This window comes from Schistocerca serialis, chromosome 5 (genome assembly GCF_023864345.2).
Source record: "Schistocerca serialis cubense isolate TAMUIC-IGC-003099 chromosome 5, iqSchSeri2.2, whole genome shotgun sequence".
Classification (NCBI taxonomy): domain Eukaryota; kingdom Metazoa; phylum Arthropoda; class Insecta; order Orthoptera; family Acrididae; genus Schistocerca; species Schistocerca serialis.
Window position 1 is genome coordinate 572,220,830 of NC_064642.1, and position 23,377 is coordinate 572,244,206.

Here is a 23,377-nt window from a genome sequence, read left to right on the forward strand (position 1 = left end):
GTCTATGAGATGCAATTGTACTGCTAACATAGCCTTATCAATGAATGTTCAGAGATCCTCGTCTTGTTGTGCTTGGCCAGTGCAGAAAAGTCAATAGGACTCATCATGCTGCTGATGCATGAAAGAAGATGACTGCTATGTTACCGATTCCTGAAATGTGTTTTATGTCAGTAGGGAGCTGGGCTATGAGCTCTAGATAGTTGAACTGGTGGTAATGTTCTGCTTGAATTCTAAAGTCAACAGTTAATGATCCATGGATATTGTGAATACTTTGATTCCGACTTGAAGGTGGAAGTATTTCACTGCTTCATATGCTGCCAGGAGCTCACAGTCATAGGAGCTCCACTTTCTCGGAGTTGGTGAAAGCTTTTGTGAAAAGTATGCCAATGGTTGCTATGAACTGTCTGATCACTGCTGCAGTGCCATGCCGATAGCCATCTGGCTTACATCCACTAGCGGTTCTAGGCGCTACAGTCTGGAACCGCGTGACCGCTACGGTCGCAGGTTCGAATCCTGCCTTGGGCATGGATGTGTGTGATGTCCTTAGGTTAGTTAGGTTTAAGTAGTTCTAAGTTCTAGGGGACTGATGGCCTCAGAAATTAAGTCCCATAGTGCTCATAGCCATTTTGTACATCCATTAGTAATGCAAGAGATGCATCAAGCTTAGGTTGAGCTACATGCTCTGTTTCAGTCTTGCTTGGTTTCACTTCCTTGAATGTGGGGTGCATAGTCTCAGACTTCTGCGCTGGGGAGTTGCCTTTCATCTTAGGCCCAGTCAGTGATGTCGTCAATGGTTCCTGCAATTCTGTTGTGTGAGGCAGGTGATGAAGATAAAAATTCACCATACCAAGGAACTGACACAATTTCTTCATTGTGGTTGGCCTAGGTAACTGTAAAATTGTGTCAACCTTCTCTATCAGAAGTAGAAAACTCACAGTAGAGTTTCTATATCACAAGAAGGTCACTTCAGATTGTCTAAAATCACACATAGCATGTTCAATGTGACTCTGCAATGCTCCAAAAGCTAGAACATCTCCAGTGAGTGTTGTCAATGTTATTCCTCAGTCTCCACAAACATGAGCACGTCATCCAGGTAGGCAAAACAGGATGAGAGACCTCGAAGAACAGAATCAATGAATCTTTTCCATTTCGACGCTGTGTTTTGTGATCTGAAGATCATATACATACTCTCAAACAGGCCAAACAAGCCATAGTCATGGTCTTTTGAATGTCCTCTTTAGCCACAGGTATCTAAGTATAGGTTTTAGCACAGACTAAGACAATGAACATAGTCACACCATGCAATGCAAAATTTTAGTCCCCTTGTAATGGTGCAGGATATTGGTCTGGCACTCTACTTGCATTTAGTGCATGATAGTCTCCCCATGGGTGCTAGGCCCAACCTATCTTCAGCACCAAGTTTAAGGTAGAAGGCTGTGGACTGTTTGACAGTCTGATAATGCCCTCTCACATCATGGTGTTGAATTCAGCTTTTGCAATTGAAAGATGGTCTGGTGTTAAACGTGTGGGTCAGTATGACACTGGTGGACCATCCATCACATTGATGTGTTACACTATATTGCACAGAAATTGTTTATATGCACTGGGTGGCCTGGTTAAATGGGAAAACTGTTTTAACAACAAAGTGTATTCACACTCAGGTGTTTGCATGAGCTTTACAGTGTGGATGGTTGCACTGTGGTAAAAGCCATTGACAGTAAAACCAGTAATTCTGTCCACCAATTAGGCCTTTTCCTTGTCCAGAAAGAGGTTGTAATGTGCCAGGAGATTTGCACAGATGATCATTTCCTTGACATCTGCAACCATGAAATCCCATGAGAACAGACAATGTGGACCTAAATTCAGCTCCATTTGCTGGGTTTAGTCACATAGTAATAAGTGATATACAGAAGGCAGTTGTTGGTCCACAGCAACACATCAAAGAACAGTGACAGGATACTGAAGTCCAAACCAGTGTCTATGAGGAATTTCAGGCCGAAACCCCTGTTGCTGATGACCAGGCCTTGTATAGTGAGGGCAGTCAGTTGCACCTACGATTAACTGCTGCTATCATTTGGGTGGAAGCACAGTAACATACATTTTTGTACATTCTTGACAAATCTGCAGTGGAACTGAGACATATGCTGCTCACCTTGCACAGATACAGCACTGCTTGAAGACTGGCTCTCTGAACATCTACAGTAACATGCGCTGTTGTTTCTGGTGCCACCTTGCAACACAGTGTGATAACATGTATGCATAACATATTTACTTTTGCTGCAAGCGAGTCATAATTGGCATGTGTGACCTTAGCTTAGGCTGTTGTACTGCTGCTTTGTTCCATGACCACGTTAGTCTGGGCAGGTGTGATAGCTTCCTGTACATAGTCTGCCAATTCCACTATGGCTTCCAGTGGCATGTTAGTTTGTGATGCTGCTTTTGCCTAAATTTGTTGTGGTAATTACTGCTCCACAGTGTATGCAAAGTTATCTGGTACAATGATAGTGTCCACTTCACTGTACACATGCCTGAGGTATTGTGATGGCTTGCAATCAATATGTCTGCTTATATAAGAACGTGGTGAATTTTATCTTCCTGCAAAGCTGAAACTCCCATATTAGTTCTACCTTGAGTTTCTCATAGGAATTGGCCACTTGGAATACAGTAATGATGCCTTGCATCTCGGCTGTGAAATAGTGGTCCAAATGTCTTACAATGAGTGCGAACTTTGTGGTGTTGGCCATAGTTCCAGTGTAAACTTGGTTCCACCTGCATGAACAATAAGATGGGGTTATTGGGACAAAATGGTGGCAAATAGACCATTATTTATTTATTTATTTATTTATTTTATCCATCTTTCAGCACTAACATGCAATTGATGTCGTCAGAAGAGTTACAGCTATTTGTACATTATGTTTTACATACCAAAATATTACATAGTAAAAATATAGCAATGTTGTAAACTATTGGCTTACAACAGCCTCTACACCTAGATCCATACATAACAGTAAGCCATAATTTATCAGCATTAACATGCAATCAATGTTGTCAGAAGTATTATAGCCATTTGTACATTATGTTTCATATAACAAAAATATTACATGGAGAAAAAAAAAAGACAGTGTTGTACCCTATTAGCTTATAGCTAGCTGCTTCTACATCCATAACTATACATAACAGTAAGCCTTAGTTTATCAATAAATTAGATCATCTTTACAACTATTCTGAAATCCTTCTACACTATAGAAAGTATTTTTCTTCATCCACAATTTCGTTTTAGTTTTGAAAATATCCATTGGAACCAATTGAGCCTGTACGGGATAAGTGTTGAATAATTTTATGCCTGTGTATTCATAGCTAGATTGGGTTTTCTTAAGCCTGGTTGTGGGTATATCAATCATATTTGTTTGTCGAGTATTGTGTTGATGAACTGATTTCCTTATAGTGTAGTGGTTTAAGTTTTCTTTTATGTTTAATAGGCAACAATATATGTAAAGAGATGGGACTGTGAGAATTTTTAAGTCTCTAAAATAAGGTCTACATGAGGTCTTGTTGTCAGTGATTCTGTAAAAACGTGTAATTGCTTTCTTCTGCCAAGTGAAAATTTTTTTGGCTCCTGGAGAGTTACCCCATAAAAGAATGCCATATTGTAGATGGCAATGAAAGAAGGCATAGTATGACTGAAGCAATAAATCTTGTGTAACACGTGTGTAGTTTGGCTAGTAGGTAGATAACTCGTGATAGCTTTCGACATACATAATCTGTATGTGTGTCCCAAGTTAATTTTGAGTCTATGTGTATTCCTAGTAGTTTAGCAGATGATAATTCCATGTTACTGTTTGATAAACTGAAGATTATCTTGACAGTCTTTTCATGGTTCATAGATAAGTCATTAGCTTTAAACCAGATATTAGATATTTTGAGACACTCTTCACTTTCCTCCATCAATACGTTTATATCCTTTCCAGAATTAGCTAATGTTGTGTCTTCAGCATAAAGGATAGATTTACAGGGTAAGTTATTCGGAAAGTCATTTACAAACAATATAAATAGTAAAGGGCCAAGCACTGAGCCCTGAGGAACACCTCGTTTTATACTTAAAGTCTGTGACTGTTGGTCATTATGCTTTACTATTTGTTTTCTATTGCTGAGGTATGATTCAATTAGTGAAAGTTCCAAGTGTTTGATTCCATAGCAACACAGTTTATCTAATAATAATTTGTGGTTCACTGAGTCGAAAGCCTTACTCAAGTCAATTAGAATGGCTTCAGTAGATAATTCTGACTCAAATGCGCTTAGTACAAAAGAGATAAGGTTTTCAACTGCTTTGACTGTTGATAAGTTTGACCTGAATCCATACTGAGAATCATTTAATATATTATTGTCTGATAGGTGTGTGCATATTTGCTGCAGTATGCAATGTTCTATTATTTTTGAGAGAATAGGCACAAGTGAAATCGGTCTATAATTATTGATACAGGACTTGTCACCCTTTTTGTATAATGGTATGACAACTGTTTTTTTGAGACATTCTGGAAAGTGTCCACTCGAGAGCATCCAGTTTATCAGTATGCAAAGAGGAGATGTTATGAGATCTACAACTTTTTTAATTACATAGTTTGACAGGCCATACACATCTTCAGATCTAGAGTATCCTAATTTAGAGGTTGCTTTAATTATATCAGTTACTTGTACTTCTCTCCATTTACAAGCTGACACTATGTTTGCAATGTTTTGTTGAAAATTTCTGCCAGATATGGGGTGAGAAATAGGTGTATGTGTTGAATTGGAATTCTGGTTGCTGTGGGTTGGAAGGCTAAGATTGGCAGAGTTGACAAAAAAGTGATTGAAATCATCAGCAGTGACGTTAGCAGCATTTGTGTTGCCTTTGTAGTTTATATCCATACCTAGCTCTGCTTTTATTACTTTCCATGCAGCCTTACATTTATTGTGTGATTTTTTAATGAAATCACCATTTGCCTTACACTTGGCTATTTTAATTTCAGATCTATATTTTCTTTTCAGGTTTTTGTAAGTTTCTTTATCTACTGCTCCCTTTTTGACCTTATCGTGACAAGTAATTACCAATAGTCTCAGTTTTTGTAATTGGGTTGAAAACCACTTCTGTAAAGTTGAGTGGCTAGGTTTCCTAACTTTTTGGTTTTTTAACCAGTGGACAGCATGTGTGGAAGATTTCAGAAATGATTTTGAGGAATGTGCTGAAGGCTTCATCAACATTTCTGGAGGAATGTATAACAGTATTCCAATCTATAGACTTAAGTTCTTTGCTATACTTGCTAATATTTGTATCTGTAGATAGTCTGACACACTGAGTTTGTTCCTCGTCTTCTTTTGGTTTTTTAGTTATTAGTTTCACCCATATACCTCTATGGTCTGACAGGTAATCGACATTAAATAAGCCTAGCTCAAAATCACATTTGTATACATTTGTTATTAGATTGTCAAGACAGGAGGAGTGCCTTGTAGAACTTTCATTGGCACAACCGAGATTATAGGATCTTAACATGTTTACTAAATTGACATTTCTGTCTGTCATTTTCCTAATGTCTATGTTTAGATCCCCAAAGATTAAAATTTTGTATTTAGTATATTTTTGTATACTGATCACAAGTTTTTCTAAACGTTCTATAAATTGTTCTACATTACTTTCAGGAGTGTGATATAAAGACACAGTTATGAGCTGTATACTAGGTATAATAGAAGCAGCTGCTTCAAAAACACCTTTAATGCATAGGTCACTAACTTCAAGAACAGAAAACTTTAAGTCTAGATCATTGCTAATATACACTCCTGGAAATGGAAAAAAGAACACATTGACACCGGTGTGTCAGACCCACCATACTTGCTCCGGACACTGCGAGAGGGCTGTGCAAGCAATGATCACACGCACGGCACAGCGGACACACCAGGAACCGCGGTGTTGGCCGTCGAAAGGCGCTAGCTGCGCAGCATTTGTGCACCGCCGCCGTCAGTGTCAGCCAGTTTACCGTGGCATACGGAGCTCCATCGCAGTCTTTAACACTGGTAGCATGCCGCGGCAGTGTGGACGTGAACCGTATGTGCAGTTGACGGAATTTGAGCGAGGGCGTATAGTGGGCATGCGGGAGGCCGGGTGGACGTACCGCCGAATTGCTCAACACGTGGGGCGTGAGGTCTCCACAGTACATCGATGTTGTCGCCAGTGGTCGGCGGAAGGTGCACGTGCCCGTCGACCTGGGACCGGACCGCAGCGACGCACGGATGCACGCCAAGACCGTAGGATCCTACGCAGTGTCGTAGGGGACCGCACCGCCACTTCCCAGCAAATTAGGGACACTGTTGCTCCTGGGGTATCGGCGAGGACCATTCGCAACCGTCTCCATGAAGCTGGGCTACGGTCCCGCACACCGTTAGGCCGTCTTCCGCTCACGCCCCAACATCGTGCAGCCCGCCTCCAGTGGTGTCGCGACAGGCGTGAATGGAGGGACGAATGGAGACGTGTCGTCTTCAGCGATGAGAGTCGCTTCTGCCTTGGTGCCAATGATGGTCGTATGCGTGTTTGGCGCCGTGCAGGTGAGCGCCACAATCAGGACTGCATACGACCGAGGCACACAGGGCCAACACCCGGCATCATGGTGTGGGGAGCGATCTCCTACACTGGCCGTACACCACTGGTGATCGTCGAGGGGACACTGAATAGTGCACGGTACATCCAAACCGTCATCGAACCCATCGTTCTACCATTCCTAGACCGGCAAGGGAACTTGCTGTTCCAACAGGACAATGCACGTCCGCATGTATCCCGTGTCACCCAACGTGCTCTAGAAGGTGTAAGTCAACTACCCTGGCCAGCAAGATCTCCGGATCTGTCCCCCATTGAGCATGTTTGGGACTGGATGAAGCGTCGTCTCACGCGGTCTGCATGTCCAGCACGAACGCTGGTCCAACTGAGGCGCCAGGCGGAAATGGCATGGCAAGCCGTTCCACAGGACTACATCCAGCATCTCTATGATCGTCTCCATGGGAGAATAGCAGCCTGCATTGCTGCGAAAGGTGGATATACACTGTACTAGTGCCGACATTGTGCATGCTCTGTTGCCTGTGTCTATGTGCCTGTGGTTCTGTCAGTGTGATCATGTGATGTATCTGACCTCAGGAATGTGTCAATAAAGTTTCCCCTTCCTGGGACAATGAATTCATGGTGTTCTTATTTCAATTTCCAGGAGTGTATATGGATGAACCCCCATAGGATTCACTGGGTCTGCAGAAGTATGTAGCTAATCTGAAACCTGAGGGTACATACAATTTTATATCCTCTTCCATTAACCAATGTTCGTTTGTACATAAAATCATTCTTTTGTTACTTTTTAATAGTATACCAAGCTCATCAGCTTTATTTTTCAGAGACCTGACATTTAAGTGCAGAAATAAGATAGAGTTACTGTCACAGGAGGGGAGGAGTACAGTATTATGGGGCAATGGAGAACATTTAATTGTTTTTTCAGCCCTGGAATCTATGTTAGGTGGCGGTTGGACTTCCTTGGAATAAACCATAAAAAATCTTCATTTCTGTTTGGTAATTTTTTGGGTCTGTTTGAAACACGGTTGGAAGTTTGTTTCACTTTACTGTCCACAAGTCTTATAGGAACATGTTTTCCCTAATCATTTGGTATCACTTCATCACGAGACAAAGATGATACTTTACTTACTGTGACTGGTCTATTCTTTTCTGCTACTCTTGAAGGTGATGGAGGAGGAGCTGGTACTGTTTCTGCTGTTGGTGAAGTTGGTTTAGTTGCTGCTGGTGGAGGAGTTGTTTCTGCTATTACTGGTAAAGGAGTTGGTTCTGCTACTGCTGGTGTGGGAGATGGTGCTGCTGCTATAGGAACTGGTTCTACTGCTGGAGGAGTTGCTTCTGCTGTTGCTGATGGTGTTTCTTCTGCAATTGCTGGTGAAGTAGTTTGTGCTGCTACTGCTGGTGAGGGAGATGGTGTTACTGCTGTAGGAGCTGGTTCTAATGCTGGAGGAGTTACTTCTGCTGTTACTGAACGTGGTTCTTCTGACGCTGCTGTTGATTCTACTTCTGTTAGTATTGCTTCTTTAGGTACTTCTGCTGCATTTTCTGTTACTGTATCTGATTCTGCATTAGTCACTCCTAGAGATACTTTCTGTGATGATGATACAGGTACCACTGATGAAGTTGTTGGTAAGTATTGCAGTCTCTGAATAATTCCCATTAGCTTTAATGTAACAAGTTGCTTTCCAAGGCCATTTAAGTGCAGCCCGTGAGTAGTGTGGAATCTGCGTCCAATGGTATTAATATTAACAACAGAAACATTTCTATATTGTTTGCATATACTGGAAAAAAGTTCATTGGCGGCACTAATTTCCTTGTTTACACACGACCAGGACATCAAGTCGTACCTTTGTGGTATATGTATGAGGATAACGTTTGTATGACTTAGTTCAGATAAATACTTGTTTAATTCGCAGCAGGCTTTAGATGTATCATTTTGATAAATCTCATTAGATCCACCAAAGAGGACAACAAAATCTTTCGAGGACAGCTTTTTTATTTCTTCAGAAAAAACTAGTTTTCTTATTTCTGAGAGGGGCACCCCAGGCTTTACAAAGCTCATCAATTTCACGTTTGAGGCTTTATTTATGCGTGAGACAATACCGCGGCTGTGGCTATTGCCTAAAATGTAAAGTTTTGGAACATGGTCGGGAGTTTTAGACTGATGTTTTCTTTTGCACTCACAACAGGTTACACCACTGTTTGCATTTTTCCTGCACTTTCTACAAACATAAACAACAGAACTGTTATTAACAAAAGTTACAGTATCTTGAGGTAAAACGCTAAGCCTCTTTGCTTCTTTTTCATACTGTTCATGTTCGTGATGTTTTATAACTGAAAACTCTTCCAGTAGAGCACTGATAACTTCATCTTTGGTGTTTCTCATATTAGGTTTTTGGCCTAAGTCGCCTTTGAAACAGCTATTGCAGAACCATAGTTTCCTTTTAGGACTGACATTATTAACACGCGAATAATGAAAAACCGTTTTACAATTTAAGCATATTATACCTTTTACAACATGTTTCTTGCAATGGCATGTTGTATCAGAGTTCACCATTTCCCACGAATGAGTTGAAGTACTTGCTGAGATGCCTGATTATAACATTTTCCTGTTACCAGGTTTTTTTTGGCGTCTACTTTTGTGATAATATAACATGGCATACATGTACTGTCATAATACACACAGAATTTGTTGCATATCAAACACTTTTCCTAGTTATTTTTTGACTTTTGTACGGAACTAACATACTCCCGATCTACACTAGGCGCCATCTTTGTCTTGTCTTAGTCTCAGTGCAGTGTGTTCTTCAGACATTTCCTGAGCCCAATAGAAGAAAATATCTATAGTTCAGTTCCTTCAGCTCAAGGGTCACATCAGGGTTATCACGTGTCATGTTCAGTGTAATTTAAACTGATTAACTTAATAATACTGATTAATCTGATGCCAAAGAATTACACTTAACAACAAACTCTTTACTCAATGAGAGCAGGAAGCTATTTGAACTGTAATCCAGAGTGACATTATAGAACATATAAAACATAATGGAACAGGAAAAACACAGGAATAAACATCACATATGGAGAAGGTACAAGCACACACAAGAAAAATCAGTGCCCCTGGCATCCGAGTGTGGAACTCACAGCTGTGACTCACTTATAACATGTGAAAACACAGCGTCTCTGTCAACCAATGTGGAACTACATTGACAGCTGTGATTCAGCTGTCATTCCATGACACTGTATGTACAAACACTACCCAAACACTTCACTTATCTGCACTATTGTGTAACAGCTGTCATGTTAGATACTGTAATCCCTACTAGTTATAATATGTAGAGGCTCCATTCCTAACTGTTTCCAACTAATGATACTGTCATTGAGATTATTCATAAGACGCTGACAAATCTACAGCCTCACAATGGTTAATGCTAAAAAACACAAGGCCCTACTTTGTGAGAATCCTACCAGCCAAAATGCCTCTTGAATATTCAGGGTAAGTCCAAGAAACACTTGATTGTGTGTGGCCACTTGTCTGCAGACAGCTAACTCAACTGAATTTCAATCAATATGGCTTCTGGAAGAGAAGATCTATTGAGGACACAATAATTCAGTCATGATGACTTCTTAAAAATCTGATTTACATGACAGAAGTAATGATTGACACTCAGGGAGCTTTTGATAATTTGTGATGGTCCTCCATTTTAACCAGGTTCAATATGTTGAAAGTTCTGTGATATCTTTATTTGAGTTTACAAGATTACTGCAAAAACTGTGGGTCAAATAAATCTGTGACCAGATGTGCTGCTTTTCTTTGCACAGGTTCAATATTTCTGACATTCCTATTCGATGTAGATCACTCATAGTTGCACAAGAGTGTAAGGTATCTCACGCAGATGTTTTGTGAGCAGTCTCCATCATAGACTGGTTGCAGTTTCATAGTATCCTACGAATGAACCAAAGACTGTCACCTGTTTTACTTATAACTGTGCATATGTGACTATTCCATTTCATATCCCTACCAATTGTCACACACAGGTGTTTGTATGAGTCAGCTGATTCCAATTGTGAGTTGTTGATACTGTAGTCACAGATTACAAAGTTGTTCTTTTATGTTTTGTAAAGAGCACATTTTTATGTTCCAGAACACCTCAAGCAAATTGCCAATCTTTCTGCCCTTTACAATTTTATCAACAAAAGATTGAATATCTTTGCATCTGTTTTCAGGCAGTAATTAGTAACTCATTATCTGCTAAAATCCTGAGACTGCTGTTAATATTATCTACTATGTCAGTAATATACAACATGAATAAGGATCCTACCACAGTTCCCTAGGGCACACCTGAACTTATTTCCACTCCTTTGAACAACTTTCCATCCAAAGTTATATGCTGCATCCTGCCTACCAATGAATAGTTAACCTTATCATAAATTTTGTTTGATATGCTGTACATTTATACTTTAGTCAGGAAACATTACTGTGACACTGAGTCAAATCATGTTTGGGAGTCAAGAAATATTGTATCTACATGATATGTTTGACCCATAGCTTACAGGATGTCATGTGGCATTAATTTTTACATTACTGTTCACTTCATAATCCATGCTGGTTGGTGTGGAAGATGTTACTTGTTTGAGATACCTCATTACATTTGAGTAGAGGAAATGTTCTAAGATTCTACAAAAGATGGATGCCAAACTTTTTTTTTTTTTTTTTTTCGCTATCAGACACAGATTTTTTTCCTTTGAAGGAGGGACCTTTAGTATAGAAGGGTTAAAACAGAGGATGACAAAATCATAAATTCTATATAGCTTTTGACATGAATGCCACTAGCCCCCGGAGCTTTGTTCAGTTTTATCAGTTTCAGCTGTTTCTCCACACCAATAAAACTAATCTCAATATCACAAACCTTTCTATTCATACAAATTAAACTGGGACAGTACTCCTTGAAGTGTTAAAAAAGAAGAAGGCTTCAAATGATGGAACTGAACCAATAACTTCATGAATGATCTGTCGACCTGATGTTGTTGGTAAGCACTTTTACCTTACTTAAGATTTATGATCGCCTTCTCATGTTTTGTTGATGCAGTCTTCCTGCTATGCAGTGCCACCATTTGTACCAGGGGACTTCTTCACTGCCACCAGTTGAGGGCTATAAGAGAACTTACACTATATAAGCTAGCTATGAGATCACAGAACCACTTCTGAAGAACTCTTCTGTTTTTTGCTTCTAATATGCAACATTTACAAAGTAAGGTAACAAATCTGTTATTAACTCATGTCTGAACAGCATCCTAGTATCAAACAAAACTCGCAGTAGATTAGTACAGAGTTCGATTGACATGTTTGCAAAGGCTCTTCAACTGTTTTCTACAGGAAGTTACATTGTCAGCAGAGGTGCTTGTTCTGTACATTTTCAAAACACTGCCAAGGGCCAACAAGAAAGTATAAAATTTACCTCCACAGCACATGGAGACTCTTGACAGCATTGCACCTTGCCTATGTTCTATGCTAATGCTTCTCCAATCATCACTGCACAGACCAGAAGCAAAGTGCGCACACACTGGAAAATTCCATATTCATTAACTACCTTAACAATGTTTTTACATGAACATCTTGCAACTGATTGCGATGATGAGGTAGACCAACATGATACACTACAGATCCTCCACTAAGATGAAAGATATTTAAAATAACTTACTTAACTTATTACAATCTGTGTATAACCTTGAACTTTTAATAAATTATTATCATTACTAAAATTAATATCTCCTGAAAATTGATTCAGTGTTTTTTCTTCACACAGCAGAACCTATAAGATTAAACATCTGAAGCCATTCGTTTTAAGTTTGTGATTGCTAGGTTTAACAACAGTTTCATTTCCCTTTTGGTTTGTGTCTTAAGTACTGCACCCACACCTTATCCTAAGGTCAAATACTGTTTATATACATTATTGTCTTTGTGATGTGGGTGTCCCTTACCTTACCCCTTTACATAAAAGAAATGGTATGGATCTTTCCTCCAATGGATTCACCTGAGGAAGGATTAGACCATCCATTCTCTAGGTTATTCCATCCCTTTTTCTCCCCCATACCTATACAAAACTGGGCCCACCCCATCTTAAAAATGTGAAATTGCTTGCACAGCCTATAACTCTCATTTCTATAACTTTCAGTGAAGACGGTTTTCCATATCCTTCATCCTGCTATTCCATAAAGACTTTTCCCAACTTCTTCATAATGTTCTTATGTGCATTGTCAAATGCTGTTCACATCTGGTTCACTTAATGTTATTAGATTATTATGTTTTTTCCATCACTGAAATGGTCACATTACACTCTGATGGAAACTAGGTGAACAAATGCCAGCTACAAGAAACATACTCTTTTACTATTATTGTTATTACAGTATACAGAACTTTTGTATCTTATTAGCTCTTAAATTTTTCTTTCATGTGTTAAAAAACATATTATATTCATAATTGTTTAATAGCTGTTTAATGTAATGTTAGCATGTCAAAATTTTCACCTCTCCAGACCCCACTAACATAAACTTGAGCTCACAACATCATCAATGAATATTTAGCTTCACTATGAAATGTATGTATATACTTGATGTATTAAAATACTTCTTTGCTTAATGATTTCAGTACATGTATAACATCTTACAGTACCTTACTTCTCTTATGAAAGATATACATAACCAAATGTGTTTTCATAATAGAGAACAAAAGGTAGAAAATCCCATGCACAAAATGTACAAAAGCACTTTTCTTTCACTTGAATAAAGTTTATAATCATTATTCACTAAGATATGTTATTTTATGCTCAAAATAATAGGTTTTCCCTGTTATTTCCTTGCTAAGAGATAGTACAATAAGAGGGATGTAAATTATAAATAATAGGATAATTGAGGAGGAAAAAACTGCTCCATGGAAAACTAAATATGAAGCAATATTACGCAGAACCTTGCTGCTGCAAAGGTAGCAAATTCCCCCGAGGGTTTAAATTTCTTTATGGTATCAACATTTTACAATCCTTTCTCTTGCCTACTACTTTCATCAGTTGTAATATTCAGTTTTAAAAAAGCAACTAAATTTTGTATGTGTTACTGCCACATGTCTTTGTAGTATATGTTCAGCTTTAAGCATATGCTCTGTTGCTGTACCAGCAATTATATTTAATGTTTGACATTCTGCTACAGCAGACAAAAATAGATGAACACATTATAACATAATTATAGCATGTAAATATGTAAACTCCTTCCAATAAATTCTTTTCATTTCCAAACCAATAAAATAGAAAAACAGATTTTATGGCTACCATCACCTCAGGTAAGTAATCAATTAAATATAATAATATAACTGAAACAAATAAAAGTCCTTTGTCCAGCACTGTGACTTGTAATGTGGGGCATGCCTCATGATAATAATATTTTGGTGCCCTCTTAACTAACTATTTTTCTTCCTTCTGGATCAGGAGTGGAAATCCATCATAAATCTTTCCTGTCTATCTTTCCATTAATTCTGTGATTTTTCTTAGGACATGCCACGCATCTATGTAACATAGGATGACTGATAGAGTGCATGGCTCACAAATAATAAATTTTCATCCTTCAATGAATGATAAGTCAACACCTTATTTAATATGTAATTATTTTGTAAAGCTTCTCTCAAATAATCTATAAAGTACACATAAATATTATTGTCAAACTTAAATAACAAACACATATTAATATTACCACATGCACTCACACAATCTTCAGATGTGATATTTTCATAGTTCAAATCTTCAATATCACAATCTTTATACCTTAAAGATAGGTTTCCTCTCATCATAAACTTTAGTAAGCTTATTAGGAGACGACATTTCTCTTTTAAACACTACCTCTAATTGACTAACTATCTTAAACTTATTTCTGCATTTAGAACTCCAGTCTACCTCTTCTGGATGTGTGTAATTAAGAATAAAGTTAATTTTAGTTGTATCTGCCCAACCTTTTGATAATACGCTAGCCTACCTCTTCTGGTTGTATGTGTTCAACAATAAAGTTAAATTTAATTGTATCTGTCCAACCTGCTGATAACACTTCCTTAAATTGCATCAGAAATGTCTTGGGATATATAGAATCATCTGATTTGAGCTTTATAAATTCCTTATTGAGTGCTCCAATACTGTAAAAAGAATTGGTGATTGCACTAGTAAACTCAGCTTACCCTTGTACCTTGGGTCTTTTACAGCTCATCTAATTAATCGCACAGCAAGCTGCCTTTCTCTGCTGACATGTGGTGCATGGGAAAAGTGATTTAGATGTGGCCCACTGCATACTCATTGTGTAGTCAGCTGGTCAGTCGCTGCACTGCAAAGTGGAGACACTCTGCTGTTGTGGCGACCAACTGCTGTAGAGTCACTCTCCAAGATTGCTGCTGCACTCATAAACTTTGAACCAGCACACTGAAATCTTCTATTTCATTGGCTTAATGTTTCTTGACTAATCTGTCAATAGCTATTTGAACATGTAACAACATTTCTACACCTCAAAGATTTAGCATATTGTCTGTCCAATGCTGATGTCCTAATACAGCAATGCTAATGTGGGTCGTGTCCATATAGTTCTTGGATGAGGCACTAAGGATGCCTTGGAGGGTTGGATGCAATATGTAAGTACATATACTCTGAATGATTTGTGTTGTACTCCACCAAATGAAATTCTGATTGTGAGACCACTTGCATCCCCATATAACCATAGCTGTGAACTCTCAATGTTGTCCGACTGGAGAGCAACAGGTCAGTGTCCTGCAGAAGAATGCTAGAAAATTGTGCCAGTGCCATATGTCACCCATGGTCTAGGGATAGTGTCTTTGATTAGTAATCAAAACATCATAAGTCCTAGGTTCAAACTCAACCGCTGCCTAAATTCTGGATAAAAGTCATCATTATTGGTAATGAAAGACTTCTGGCATAAGAAGTCACTCTTATTCTGCCAACAGTATTGTTGAAGAGGGATCAGCAGCAGACAGAGGTTCAGGCCACTCTCTTGCCCTTGTGGTTGGAAACTGCCCTTGAAAGGTGGAAAAATCAGTAATGATCAAGGGCATGAGGATGCAGAAGGCAAGGAAATCACTGCATTAAAGACATATAATGTATATCCACAGAAATGGGCTTCTATAAAAAGGGTAATCACTGAAACTGGAAAGAAAAACGTAGATACTAGAAAGATAAGAGTTAATAAATCATAGATAACACAAGAAATACTTCAGTTGATAGACAAAAGAAGGAAGTACAAAAATGTTCAGGGAAATTCAGGTGTACAGGAATATAAATCATTAGAACTGGAAACATTAGGAAGTGAACATAGGCTAAAGTGAAATGGCACATGAAAAATTAGAAGAAACCAAAAAGAAACGTTTATCATAAGGACTGACTCAGCATAAAGTCAAAACAACCTTGGGTGAAATTAAAAGCTTGAGCAGTAACATGAAGAGTGCAATGGAAATTCCACTGATAAATGCAGAGGAGATAGTGAACAGGTGGAAGGAGTACAGTGAAAGCCTCTATCAGGGGGAAAACTTACTGATGACGTGACAGAAAAAGAAACAGGAGCCAGCAGGGAAGAGATAGGGGACCCAATATTACAATCAGAATTTAAAAGAGCTTTGGAAGACTCATGATCAAATAAGGCAGAACAGATAGATAACATTCCATTGAGAATTTATAAAATCATGGGGAAGTGGTAACAAAGTGACTATTCATGTTTGTGTGTAGAATGTATGAGATTGGCAGTATATCACCAGACTTCAGGAAAAATATCATCTACACTGTTCCAAAGATTTCGAGAGCTGACAAGTGCAAGAATTATTGCACAATCAGCTTAACAGCTCATGAAACCAAGCTGCTGAGAAAAATAATATACAGAAGAAGGGAAAAGAAAATTGAGGTCTGTTATATAATGATTGGTTCGGCTTTAGGAAAGATAAAGGCACCAGAGAGGCATTTCTGACATTGCAGTATATAATGGAAACAAGACTGAAGAAAAATCAAGACACATTCATAGGATTTGTCAAATTTGAAAAAGCATTTGGCAATGTAAAATGATGCAAGATGTTCAAAATTCTGAGAAAAATATGTATAAGAATATGTACAAGAACCAAAAATGGAACAATAAGAGTGGATAACCAAGAACAAAGTGCTCAGACTAAGTAGGGTGTAAGAAGGAGATGTAATCTTTCAACCCTACTGTACAGTCTGCAGCGACTGAAATAAAAGAGAAGTTCTAGAGGGGAATTAAAATTCAAAGTGAAAGGATATATGATAAGATTTGCTGATGACATTGCTATCCTCTGTGAAAGTGACAGAGAATTACAGGATTTGTTGAATGGAGTGAAATGAGAACAGGGAGAAACTTGACATCAAAATTGGTGAGCATGAAGTAGCGAAGTTAAGGAATTCTGCTACCTAGGCAGTAAAGTAACCCATTGTAGATGGAGCAAGGAGGATGTAAAAAGCAGACTGTAACAGGCAAAAACTGGGTCCTTGGCCAAGAGAAGTGTATTAATATGAAAGATAGATTTTAATTTAAGGAAGAAATTTCTGAGAATGTATGTTCGGAGCACAGCGTTGTATGCTAGTGAAACATGGACTGTGTTAAAACTGGAATGGGAAAAATTGAAGCATTTGAGATGTGGTGTTATAAAAGAATATTGAAAATTAGATGGCCTGATAAAGTAAGGAATGAAGAGGGTTTCCACAGAATTGGCAAAGAAATGAATATATGGAAAATACTGACAAGAAGAAGGGAAAGAATGATAGGACTTGTGTTAAGGAGGAAATAACTTCCATGGTAGTAGAGGGAGTTGTAGGGGGTAAAAACTGTAGAGGAAGACAGATTGGAATGCATCCAGAAAATAATTGAGAATGACGGCTGCAAGTGCTATTCTGAGATGGGAGGAAAAAGTCCAGTGAATGTGGTCTCACCAGATACTGCAGCAGTTGCTACAGGCTTGATATGCTGTTGTAAAGTTTGCAAGCACATAGGAGGGCAAGACTTATGGTACACTACTGTGTGGTTGTTGGCTGGAACAAATAGTTCCAGCTGAGGATACCATATTTCTCTTCCCTACAGAAGAGATAGAGGAGCTATCTAGTTGCATAGTCAGCAGCTATGATGTAGGCAACAGCTCAGGATACAGCATCCCCCCTTCCTCAAGGGAGAGTTGATAGCTTCATTGGGAAGCAGAGAACCTGAAAAACAAGGACCTAGCAGGGTCACCATTGAGGAAAGGCTGGCCTTGCCATTAAAGATAGTCAGGCCTGCTGGGGTCATGCTTGCAGTGAAACTTTTTCATTCAGAGAATAGTAGTGCTGGGGATATGCATCAGAAGAACTGTGGGAGTGCCTGAAGAGAAGAGGGAGTCAGTTTTTGTTGCTAAAATTCTTCACGATGCAACTGTCTTGGTTTACATAATTCCTGCCTATAAGGAGAAACACTTTTTTGATGAGCTGTTCCTCTGTCTTTACTATACAGGGTGATTCAAAAAGAATACCACAACTTTGAAAATGTGTATTTAATGAAAGAAACATAATATAACCTTCTGTTATACATCATTACAACGAGTATTTAAAAAGGTTTTTTTTCACTCAAAAACAAGTTCAGAGATGTTCAATATGGCCCCCTCCAGACACTCGAGCAATATCAACCCGATACTCCAACTCGTTCCACACTCTCTGTAGCATATCAGGCGTAACAGTTTGGATAGCTGCTGTTATTTCTCGTTTCAAATCATCAATGGTGGCTGGGAGAGGTGGCCGAAACACCATATCCTTAACATACACCCATAAGAAAAAATCGCAGGGGGTAAGATCAGGGCTTCTTGGAGGCCAGTGATGAAGTGCTCTGTCACAGGCTGCCTGGCGTCCGATCCATCGCCTCGGGTAGTTGACGTTCAGGTAGTTACGGACAGATAAGTGCCAATGTGGTGGCGCTCCATCCTGCTGAAATATGAATTGTTGTGCTTCTTGTTCGAGCTGAGGGAACAGCCAATTTTCTAACATCTCCAGATACAACAACTGAATGATGATTTGAAACGAGAAATAACAGCAGCTATCCAAACTGTTACGCCTGATATGCCACAGAGAGTGTGGAACGAGTTGGAGTATCGGGTTGATATTGCTCGAGTGTCTGGAGGGGGCCATATTGAACATCTCTGAACTTGTTTTTGAGTGAAAAAAACTGAACAACTGTCGTCGATTCACTTCTGCCGTACTCAATAACACAAAAAGCTTTCTGTTGAGCAGTCGCCATCTTAGCATCAACTGACGCTGACGCCTAGTCAACAGCGCCTCAAGCAAACAAATGTACAACTAAATGAAACTTTATAGCTCCCTTAATTCGCCGACAGATAGTGCTTAGCTCTGTCTTTTGTCGTTGCAGAGTTTTAAATTCCTAAAGTTGTGGTATTCTTTTTAAATCACCCTGTATTTCACAACTCATCAGTTAAGGTAATTTTGTCAGAGTGTGGATCCTTGCAGTATTAGCCACTCCGAAATTGTATTCTACAACATTCATGAATATTATAGAATATTCAAAAACATTAATTAACAGTCTGTTATATTCTTGGAAGCTCAGGAAAACTGTAGAATAATCTCAGGTTTTTTCCTTGAAAATTAATTGATGCAAAAGAGATAGAGAAGGTCCTGGTAACCATCACAATGTTATGGTGATTACTTCAGACATTCATATCTCCACATTCACAACAGTTCCAACAACACAACCACCATAGTGCATAACTGTTGAACCAAGAGTAGGAACAGATACTAATACCAGCGATTGGCAGTGAGTAGTTTTGGGAGGTATAGTCAACTTCATCCACAAACACTTTAATGTTTATATGTATATATGGATGCTGACCATTCTTTATCACAGTAAAAATTATTGTAACACTAAGGTAATGTTCTCTATACACAAACCAAATGATATGTATATGTATGTAATGAGATAAATAAACCTCAACTCATATTTCACAATTCACCTGAAATTAATTGAGGTGCAGAGAACCTTAAGTGTCTAAAGGACACCATTGTTGATTTGAAATATGTATTTGTGCTCCTGTCACCTGTTGGTCTTATGGTGAGCCAGGTAGGCCTACATTGGGTATACAAACATTCATGAAAAGCTGTCCCATCAATTTCTTCAATATTCACCTCAGTAATTGGGCTGAGGATTGTGTACTTTAGGCCCTTATGGTTCTCAGCACCTCACTTAAGCCCTGCATATCCCATTATCAAATTCACCATGGAAAAGAAGCAAAAACCTCTTCAGTGCATTTAGATTAAACACAGAGGTGATGGATTACATGTGACTAATATGTACAGGACGCTTATGGCCACACACACACACACACACACACACACACACACACACACACACACACACACACACACTTACATATCTACATGGGTGTTGTTCCCATGATGACACCCAGTAAAACAGTGTACTCGTTATCTTGGAGTACAGAGCTCACATTCTTTGAACCAGGAAAATAACCAATAGCAATTACTATACCTGAAAGGAACTATAAAGAAATGGCTGCAGTTACTAATAGACGAAATGGGACATAGAAGCAACCAACAAAAGAAATGCAGTATACTTCCATCTGGTCATATCATAGCCAAATATCCTGGAAAACTGTTTTCATTTTGAAGAAAAACAACATTAAGTATGTCAAAACAGGGACAGTTCTGAGGGCAGTTAATAATGACTTCAAAGCTTCAAATAATGGCTGTATCAAGCATTCCACTTTGTATAGCAAAAATTTGTTATATGGATGACATGAATGATGCAATGTTTGGTAAGAAGGTCTATACTAGAACAGACATCAAAACCCCAAAAAACAGCTCTCACAGACTACATTTGATGTGCAAATAGACAATAATATACAAGGACAAAGTCATCATAGAAATCCATATGAACAAGAATTTATAAATTATCACTACAGGAGTAACATTAAAAACGTGCTGAACCTTGTGTTGAAATTACTACAGACTTACATCACTGAGCCCAACTCCTGGAGAGCATGATTACCTTTTCGAATGACAGTTCATGCTTTACAGGTATGGACCATGAACAAAATCTCCACAATGTAGCACCAACACTAGAACAGAATATCCCCTCTCCATCACTTGTAGGAAGGAGGTATATCAGTGGTAGGTAATACACCACCACCTCAGTGTGTCAGAAAATCTATTGATGGAGTCATAGCCTTTTTTCTGAAACACTTAGTAACTTCAACACTTAATACCTAGTAACATAACTGATTATCTTTTTTTCACCAAGAAAAACTGCTTCCACAAAGCCTTAATCATATTTTCCAGCTGGATAAACCCATGTTATACTGTTTTTGTCATATTCAGTATGAATTACATTCTCAGCTGTATGTTTCCATTGTTTTTTCATTGACAGACCTGACATGGAAGATCAGAGACAAAATCTATTACAACAGAGTGCCACACATGTCAAGAGACTTGAAGATATAGAACAGAATATATTTGAAACATTGGCAGAGTCAACAGGCAACATTTTAGAAGATGATTATGCAATAAATGTGCTTAATTCCTCCAAGGTAAAGGCTTTTGGTGTCAGTTTTCTAGGATTTGTACAATACCACATTTAAATTACATAGAATTTCTAAATAACTGATTTAGCACTCTTGTAAAAATGATGGAACAACTAACACAGACTATGTAGATTGCAGTGTGTTACCTTAGATCTGCTTAAACATTTATCTTCTATACTTATAACATTTATAATCAAATACTTATTTTACAGCTTCAATCAGCCATCCTCAATAAATAATTAAATAGCTGTGCAGTTTTGGCAAAGCATGCTTTTCAGTAGGGTGTAATGGTCAATAAGGTGGTTTAATATGTTTTGTTTTGATATCCATCTTGCAGAAACATTACATTTAGGAAAGAGAAATTATTAGTGTGTCAATCTGCCCCTTGTGGTGGCCTTTTTTGCAGCAGTTGTATATAGAGTACAGCAGTTTAAAAGAACTTTAATTATTTATTTTTCTTTGCACCCAGCCACATTTTGCCTTATTTAAAAGCCATGTTCTGTGGGTGACCTCAACATTACAAGATTTTTGTTTGCACATATACTTACAATTCATCAGATCAGCTTCTAATTCATTATTTGTAAGCCAAACAGCTTTCTATCATGTGGAAAACTGGTTGCAATGTTGCAGTTTTCCTTGTGGTCACTCTGTTTTTGAAACATTGTACTGTAACTGTCATTTTCAAACGTAACACTATAACTGCCATTTATGTGCTTGAGTGTCATTTGGTTTTGTAAGAGTTGCCAACTTTCTCAGTATTTGCTTTCAGTTATGTTTTATTTTGCTGTATGTGCATTGATGTAATTGTGTGTGTGTGTGTGTGTGTGTGTGTGTGTGTGTGTGTGTGTGTGTGTGTGTGTGTAATTTTTTATTTTTGTTAGCTTATTTATTGGTTTTACTATTTCGTACTATTTTTATTTAATTTTTTACTCATTTGTATACTAAGGAGAGGGATGAGATTTGTGATATCTGTTGGGATTTCTGCCTGTTGTGTGATCAGCATTATAAACAGTGAATGGCCATTTAAATTCACTTGGTCATTTAGTGGTATCTTTTTTTTCAGCCTTTCTTTTTTGTGATAATTTTTGTGTAATGTTAGGGAATGTCTCTCATCATTTCTTCTGAGTACTAGCCATCCCCAGCAATTCATTGCTGTGTCTTAGTCTGGTTAACTGAAAACAGAAGAAAACAGTAAGCACATGTTTCAAACATGTATGGGAATTGGATATACATCCTAATCTCCTCCCCCTATCTCTGTCCATTACCTCCTCCACCTCCTATAAAAGGCACCCCCAGGCCCGAAACACAAGTAATTTTTATTATTTAAATTTTACAAACAGTCTGCCTATTCTTTCCATTGCCTTTCAGCTGATGGAGAATTGAGCATCTCATGTCGGATTAGTCTTAAGCATCATCACCGAAGCCACCTTGCCCATCAGACCACGTCACCAGATAACCTACCAAAGAGACTGAAGTTTGTCAGAGCTGTGACTTGAAAACTATCTTTCTCTCATGTTCCAATCCACCATCAGGGGCAGACACTAAACTGCTTAGTTCCTTCCTCTTTGAATTTCCTCTTCACTTTCAAGATGGCTCTGGATCTTCTCGACTTATCTTCTTTCATCCTGCTGGCAATCGTCACCATGAGCAAATAAACCAATATGGTTTCTTTTTATAAACCTGAGCTCTTTGTATTAATTATAAGCTCAGACCACTTTGCAATCCTGTCTACATCTCTAAAGGAGTATACAAACTGGTGTCAGAATTCGGATGCTGAATTCACCCTCTTTTAGGCTTTGAGATGTCCCACACACATTATTAAGCGATGAGTAGATGTGTAAAACAGTTGTGTGGGGCCATACAGCTGCAAGCTGGACCTTGCCTTTCACCTCAGCTGCCTTTGCACAAGGCTGTGTCATGGATATGGGCTGTGCTATTTGTCAGTCAACAAGTGTAAGTCACCAGCTTCGCTTGTAGGGGGTGTTTGTTTCAATGTGTTTAAAGTGGTGCTCACCACTGTATCCCAGGGATAGCTGCAGACAGACCCTGACATCTCAACAAGGCTTTGGCTACTCTGGGTGGAGAATGAAGATCTGCAGATGTATCTCAATGAAGCATAAGTAAATGCAGTCTCACATTACAGCATTTCTGTAAATTCTGTAGAAGGGCTCAGAAATACCAAGGCATTCAAT

The 23,377-nt window shown here is 38.5% G+C and overlaps 1 protein-coding gene across 1 annotated transcript in view; it reads left to right on the plus strand.

Annotated features, from left to right (window-relative positions):
- Positions 1–23,377, plus strand: part of LOC126482097 (dynein axonemal heavy chain 7-like) — a 482,833-nt gene that overhangs the window by 232,362 nt on the left and 227,094 nt on the right. Inside the window, exon 13 of the mRNA XM_050106073.1 lies at positions 21,032–21,191. Within this exon, the coding sequence (XP_049962030.1) occupies positions 21,032–21,191 (160 nt within the window). The remainder of the gene's footprint in view (positions 1–21,031; positions 21,192–23,377) is intronic.